This window comes from Chenopodium quinoa, unplaced genomic scaffold, assembly GCF_001683475.1.
Source record: "Chenopodium quinoa cultivar QQ74 unplaced genomic scaffold, ASM168347v1, whole genome shotgun sequence".
NCBI lineage: Eukaryota > Viridiplantae > Streptophyta > Magnoliopsida > Caryophyllales > Amaranthaceae > Chenopodium > Chenopodium quinoa.
In genome coordinates, this window is record NW_018743252.1 from 3,861,015 (window position 1) to 3,868,316 (window position 7,302).

General features: G+C 36.3%; 1 protein-coding gene across 1 annotated transcript; it reads left to right on the top strand.

Annotated features, from left to right (window-relative positions):
- On the top strand, positions 1–6,885 carry LOC110735039 (proteasome subunit alpha type-3). Its single transcript, XM_021915158.1, has 9 exons — positions 1–289; positions 410–493; positions 2,318–2,391; positions 2,969–3,055; positions 3,152–3,236; positions 3,358–3,404; positions 3,758–3,823; positions 5,288–5,378; positions 6,566–6,885. The coding sequence occupies exons 1-9, from the start codon at positions 146–148 to the stop codon at positions 6,635–6,637; spliced, it is 750 nt and encodes a 249-aa protein (XP_021770850.1). The 5' UTR covers positions 1–145; the 3' UTR covers positions 6,638–6,885.
- The last annotated feature ends 417 nt before the right edge of the window (positions 6,886–7,302 follow it).

The window sequence follows — 7,302 nt, forward strand, 5'->3', positions numbered from 1 at the left end:
GCTCTCTACGAAATCACCTGCTTTTCTACATTTTCTAAGTCCGCCTTTATAACTTTGTAGCACAAAGCAGCAAAAATACACTCACACAAACACAACCAAACCAAAATTAGAGGAGAGAGAAAAAGCAAAGCAAAGCAAAGCGAAAATGAGCAGCATCGGAACAGGCTACGACCTCTCGGTCACTACTTTCTCACCCGATGGTCGAGTTTTCCAGATCGAGTACGCTGCTAAGGCTGTCGATAACAGCGGTACTGTTGTTGGCATCAAATGCAAGGATGGAATTGTTTTGGTAATTTACCTTTTTTAATGTTTAAGTCGAGATTAATTATTGTTTTTAGGGTTTTAATTGGTTGATATTTTGATTTTGAATTTGATTTTGATTTGAATTTGTGAATTATATTGAATTTAGGGTGTGGAGAAGCTTATACAGTCGAAGATGATGTTACCGGGTTCGAATCGACGAATTCATTCAGTTCATCGTCACTCTGGAATGGTATTTTCTATCCCTTTTTGTACTGTTTTTGAACTAAAATTAGGAATTGGAATGGAATCTGTTAATGTGGAGGATTAATTGCATTTCAACTCTCTTTGCCTTGTTATTTCCAGCTAGTTTATTAAACCTGAGAGTATGAAACCTTTAAGTTTGTCTTTGATTACTTAGTTACGGAGTGCCATTATTTGGTTTTGAGGTGTTATCGAGCTTGTTTCATTGGCTGGTTTGGTTTTGTATCTCTTGTTCGTTTCGTTACGTGGAAGTGGGAAGGATCATTTTGGCTGTTAGGTTATGTGGCGATACTGATAGTTTTGGGATGATAGTGAAGTTAAGGCTGCCTGGGTGGTGATAATGAGTTATGGAGTCGAGGGTATATGATACCCATGGGAGGCGTAAGGTTTTAGTAAGGAGGACCGAGATTTATTATACATAAGGAGGGAGTGGTTTTTCATTTTGTTTCTGCAGACACAATAACAGTGAGTGAAGCCAAATGATTCTGTAATCTGTGCTTCGTTGGCTGTTCAAATTTCTTTACTTCGTTTATCATATGCTCTAGTGTAGGGGCATTGGACAATCTTTTAGTGTTAGTCTTATAAGGAACAAAGAGAAATGTATTTGGTGGCTGGAGTAGCAGCTGTATACTTGATGCAATTTGGGGAAAGAGACTAGGTAACAGTGCCAGTTGATGGCCTAGAAGAGGCAAAATTATATGGGTTTTTAAAAGGCAATATCTTTGGTTGTTTGATATGATTGTCTGAATCTTTAGGAAAGAGTTAGTGAACTTGCTGATGATCAGACCTTGAGAAAATAAGATTTTTATGTTAGTCCGTCCCAAAACGTCTCTCTTTCTACTTATATGCTGAACTATCCAATTTATATTCTGCATAAAATGAAATTCAATTTAAAGGTTTGATATAGTGGTGCTGTACTTAAGGGGTTTGTACAAAATATTTAGCAGTAGTTGTGATTTATAGAGATGGGATTAAAGATTCCTCTCTCTCTCTCCTCTTACTAGACTGTACATCTCACCAACCTCACTTGTTCTCAATTGATGTCTTTGTACTCTTTGTGATTTTGGCCTAGTGCTTGGTCCATAGCTAACTAGTTTACTGATAGTATTATGGGTTTTAATTTTTAGGGTTATTAGAGATTATCTATGTGTGTAGGTTAGGTAACTTGAGTACTTGACAACATCAAAATTCACTGTTGGATCCATACTTTTACATTGGCCAGTTTTTGTTGTTGTGGTGATTTATTCAGAGTGGGTGGGTAAAAGGGGGGATAGAGGGAGGAGTATAGCAAAAGGCACAAAGGTATGAAGATCTTGCAGATGAAATGATGTTTAGAATCTGATGAGCTTTTGATGACAGGGAAAGGATTTTGAAGATTTTATTATTTTTTAATGTTGGTTTTTTTTATCCCCCTCCCCCCCCCCCCCCACACACAAAAAAAAAAAAAAAAAAAAAATGATGGATGAGATTTAAGTGTGTTGAATAAAAGGTAGATTAAAGCAAAAGATGGGGTACACAATTCCTAGCATGTGAGGTTTTTTAAGTTCTATATTTTGCTTTCATTTGTTGACTTTGTTCATGGCCTGATATCTCTTTCAAGGATTACTTTCACTTCTTTGGTTCTTTAGCAATGTTTCTTTTTTTGCTATCTGACTGTGTGGGTTATTAGACTATGTAACTAATCTAATTCTTAGCACCTTTTTCCATTTTCATTATGTGTATATGTCTATTTGTTATTGTTTTTTTCTCCCAGTTGTGTGTATTTGCATTTTCTCACCCTTCCAAACTTGCCATTTCTTTGTTTGTATAACAGGCAGTTGCTGGATTAGCAGCAGATGGAAGGCAAATAGTTGCTCGTGCTAAGTCAGAAGCTACAAATTATGAGAGGTTGGTAATGATACGTGCTTATGCCTATGTCTTATGTGATCATATACTCATTCGGCCTAGTAATTTTTAACTGTCTTTTGGTAGTTTGTAAGCTGTAGTTTGGCTTTAGTAATTTATCTTGTGAAATTCACAAAGGTAGCCTCATACATTAGCTGTTGATATTTGGTAACCTGAAAAAGTAACCGAGTAATTTTAATTAGTGGCGATGGAGTAGCTGTTTATTTATTAGTTTGAGGTAACTATGACTATGTATGTTTATGCTAGCAAAATTGTATTAACCTCAAAAGTTGGTCACCACCGCTATGTGGCACATGATATTTTGCTCCCCAAATTATACTTTAAATTATTTTATTTTATTATTATTCCCCTCCAATTCTATTCTCTTTCTCCTTTTATAGTCCCCTTCCCCTACTTACACCACTAGCAGTCCCCCTCCCTGACCTTTACCTAGCCACCACTGCTCCCCTCTCCCTAGCACCACCACCACCATTTCCACAATAACCCCCACTTGGGTAACATATTTACAATTTGCTTGCTATTTTCATGAAAGCTAACTCTGGAAAATACTCTTCTGTAGTACCTATGGTGAAGCTGTCCCGGTGAAGGAACTTGCTGACCGCGTTGCTAGCTATGTGCATTTATGCACACTCTATTGGTGGCTCAGGTGCTATAGAATATGCCATAATTTAAATCACTATGAATTTTTTGCCCCTACATATGTTTAAGTCTTGTTAGTGATCTTTGATGATTCGTGGTGCAGACCTTTTGGATGTGGAGTCATTCTTGGAGGTTATGACAGAGATGGACCTCAATTATATATGGTTGAGCCTTCTGGAATTTCATATGTAAGTTAACAGGTTTATGCTTCCACTTTCTTTTGCATTTTTAGAGTTAAATTTACACTTTTATTTTGTAATTGCTCTGCTAGCTCTATGCTTAAACTCATCTTACTATATTTTGACGCAGAGATATTTTGGCGCTGCTATTGGAAAGGGGAAACAAGCTGCTAAAACGTAAGCTGGACCTTCATGCTCTAGATTTTCCTAATAAGGGCCTCCTATTGAATACTGTGACTAGTTTTTTACTCCCCCCTCCACCCCACCTTAAATGCATTATTGATTGTCAAATTGCAGAAAAATGTGGTTGTTTGATTTGGGTTGCGTTTGAGTGGAGATAATGATTAATGCCTTTTTTTTTTTCTGAATAATTTTCTTATGCTATAAGTAACTATTTTTTTTTTTTTTAGTAACTAATTATTCTTCCTATGTAATTATATTATCCATATTCTGTTATATGTAATGCATCTTCTGTAATCTTACTTTGTTATTATATTAAAATTGAGATCTTTAGATTTATTACATCTCAGGGAAATCGAGAAGTTGAAGCTCTCTGAAATGACCTGTAGAGAAGGGATCATTGAAGTAGCCAAGATGTATGTGCCTTTTTCTTATGGAACAAATTCCTTATGGTTTTATATTTTCCTCATTATTTTTTGCCTTCTTTTATAATGAAGATATTGTTTTGCAATTTAATTGTTCTGAAAAATACTACACTAGTGAGTTTTTGGCAGTTGGAGAGCTATTTTTCTGTGCATATGGACTATAGTTGATGGAGATGGTGTCCCATGCATCTTTTAGGGGTCTTGATGCTGTCCTTTCTTCTTGTATGCTCCATATTTTAAGTGTTCAGTTTGACTTTTTTACTATTTACATTCACCACTGACTTTGACCAATGTTTGTGTATTATACATAAGATTAAACAGTCATGTGGGTGCTTGTTAGAGTTGTTTCAATGTATAGTTTCCATATAACAACTTTTTATAATCTATTGATGATTTAAGATATTGGTCAAGTTTTGCTTTGTTATATGTGTCGGTCAAACTAGGGCACTTAGAAAAACAGAGGGAGTATTAATTTGAATGCTCTCCTCTTTCCAAATGTAATTGTTCACATGTGCCTTTGTAGGCAAACATTGATGGAGAATATTTTTCATGATAAACAACCACTTATTTTAAAAAGATGATCTTTTAAAAGTAATCATAAAGATATCTCTTAGAACATTTATGTTGAATCATATATCATTTTAACAATTTAATTCAATCAACTCAATTGACAATTATGGCTTGTTAATTAGTAAATTAGAGATAGTGTCTGGCTTTTGCACATTAAAGTTGGTTTATGGAAGCTGTGTGATGCCCTCTTTTTGCTGATACACCTAAAGCCTTAATAGATAACTAATATTGACTTATATTATCATTGGAGATTACTGGAGCTCATGATCAAGTTGATCTTCTCTATGAGCCTTACCTGGCCATTTGGATGCTTTATATCTTGGCTGTTCTAAAAGGCATTATGCAGAATTGTGTAGCATATCAAAGGTTTAGGATATGGAAATGATGTAGCACTTTTCCAAAGAGTAGGAAATGGAAAGAAATAGTTTTTTTCATTAATATTCAAAATAGCAGCGGGCTTCATTTTTAAATGAGAAAGAACTTGGTTTGTTATTTCAAATCTGAAAAATTAAGATGTTAAAGTAAATGAGTTTTAATTCGAAAATGTCCCTACCTTCAACTGGTCTTACCACGTTTTAAATGTTTAGCCCCTACTTTTGCATTGTTTTTCGTCTACCATGATTGATCATTGATACCACAACTTTTTTCTTGATTGATAAAATCCCACTTTTGATATTGGGTAGCTTTGTATCTTTTTTACTTTTGATAAGTAGCTCATCATAGAAGATGGGAACTGTTAACTGGAAATCTTATGAAGGGTCACTTGGAATAGTTTGTATATATTTTTCTGCTATCTCATCCGTGTGTTTAAAATGAAGTTTGCTAAAGTGTTATGATTGCCTGCTGGGATCATGATTGCATTCTCACACTTGTTTGCAAATCCAGCATATACAAGGTTCACGATGAAGCAAAAGACAAAGCTTTTGAATTGGAGATGAGTTGGATTTGTGATGAGTCAAAACGCGAGCATCAAAAGGTAATCTCTTGTACTGTCCTTATTTGGCATTGCACCTTGTCATGTAGAGCCATGGATTAGACTTATATATAGGTTATTTTTCTTGAAGCTTAAAATTTTGTGTAACTCAACTCAAATACATTTATAAGCCCACCAAATGTCCTTGTTTTTATATGAAATTCGTCATTTTATGTGAAATCTGTCAAAGAAAAGTATCTTGACAAACCACCTATTTGTCAACACCTTTTGGATATTTTATGAGCCATATGATCCTATACTGCTAAAATTACATGGTTCAGTTTTTGTGCTTTCATTTACTGTTCTAAAGTTTTTTATGGTCAAGATGGAAAAAGGTTTTTATTGACTGAAAGGAAAGAAAGAACCGAAAAGTAATCATCAAAGGGAGAGGATGGAAAGGAATCAGATTAAGGGTTTATGTTGTTTCGTTGATGTAGGAACTGGGAATAATTATCTGTGAATCACCCCCAAGCATCAGTTATCCTTCATCACAACTTTCATCCTCTACCTATTCCTTACCATTATGGGCATTATCATCCTCCCACCTGCGCTGCTATTAATGCCAAAAATCATGGATGTTCTGGTTTTTATGGTTAGCTGCTCTTGGTTAGTTATTATGGTGTTTGGCGGTCTGATTCCTGTACTGAGGTTTGTGGAGTCCTTACAGTGAGGGCTGGTATGGTACTGGGCTGGGTGTTGGATGGTTTATCAAGTACTCAGAATTTTGCACAGGTGGAGGTGATTCTTAGTAATTATTGTTTAGTAGCTCCTGTGGTGAGGGTAGAAAATAGAACTGATGGTGAAGTTGTATGGCTGATAGTTTCAACTCTGACGGTGGGGCTAGAATTGGTTTTATGGTAGTGCCGTGGTGGTGCAGGTTGTATTGATTTTTGAGGAATTCTGAGAAACTTGGGGGGGAGGGGTTGATTAATCAGGATATTAAGCTTTGAGACATTAATAAATGCCAAAAGTGGTGAATAGGGACTTGCAGAAAATTCGAATTATTCAACCAGGGAAACAAGGATGTTCATTCCCTTATTTTTGTTGTAAACCTATAGTGTGTTTTATGGTTTCATAGATCAGCAGTAGATTATTTCGCTCTTGTATATCCAAGATGTTCATCGTTAATTGTTTTCTGTCTACGGAGTAATATTTGCTCATTTATCATTCTTTTCCCTGTTGGATGGCAGGTTCCTGAAAATCTTCTACAAGAAGCCAAATCTGCCGCAACTGCTGCACTGGAAGAGATGGATGCTGACTGATATGGTTATACGGAGTTTATAATTAGAGTCATGTATTCAAGTGAACATTTCTGGAGTTTGCGATTGGCAGTAATTTGTATTCACTTCTTGACAGTTGCCGATGTAGCTGGCCCTTTATTCCAAACTTTTGAGCTTTTAGATATGTCCCTTCAGTTGAGCTGCAAAATTGTTCACCCCCTTGGGTAAGTTTAGTTTTTAGTGGTGATAAAATTCTTAATGAGAGGAGGTTGAACCCAATTTGCTTTGTACTCAGCTATTTACAAATGGCATTAGATGTTGATGTTGGGTGTTGATGGTGTGAGTCAGATCAATGCGAGTACAGGTGATTAGGGGATTTTTCCCCACCAATCACCATCTGACAAGTGGACCAATCAGGTTCCGCCATGTGTCCGTCACATGGGCCAATAGGAGCCTGCCACGTGTCAAGCAATGATCCGTCCACTATGGACCAATTACGACACGACACGTGTCCTTCCCATGACACCTAGGATAACCGGTCACCTAGGCATAACTTCCGTGGGAAGCCCAATCAGCCCAAGGTTAACCTAAACCTAGATTGACACGTTTCCCGAGGTTATAAATACCTCCCTTAATCCTCATTAAGGGAGATTACGCAGATTACACACATTAAACTCTCTCACCTAGAGAGACCCAATCACTTTAAT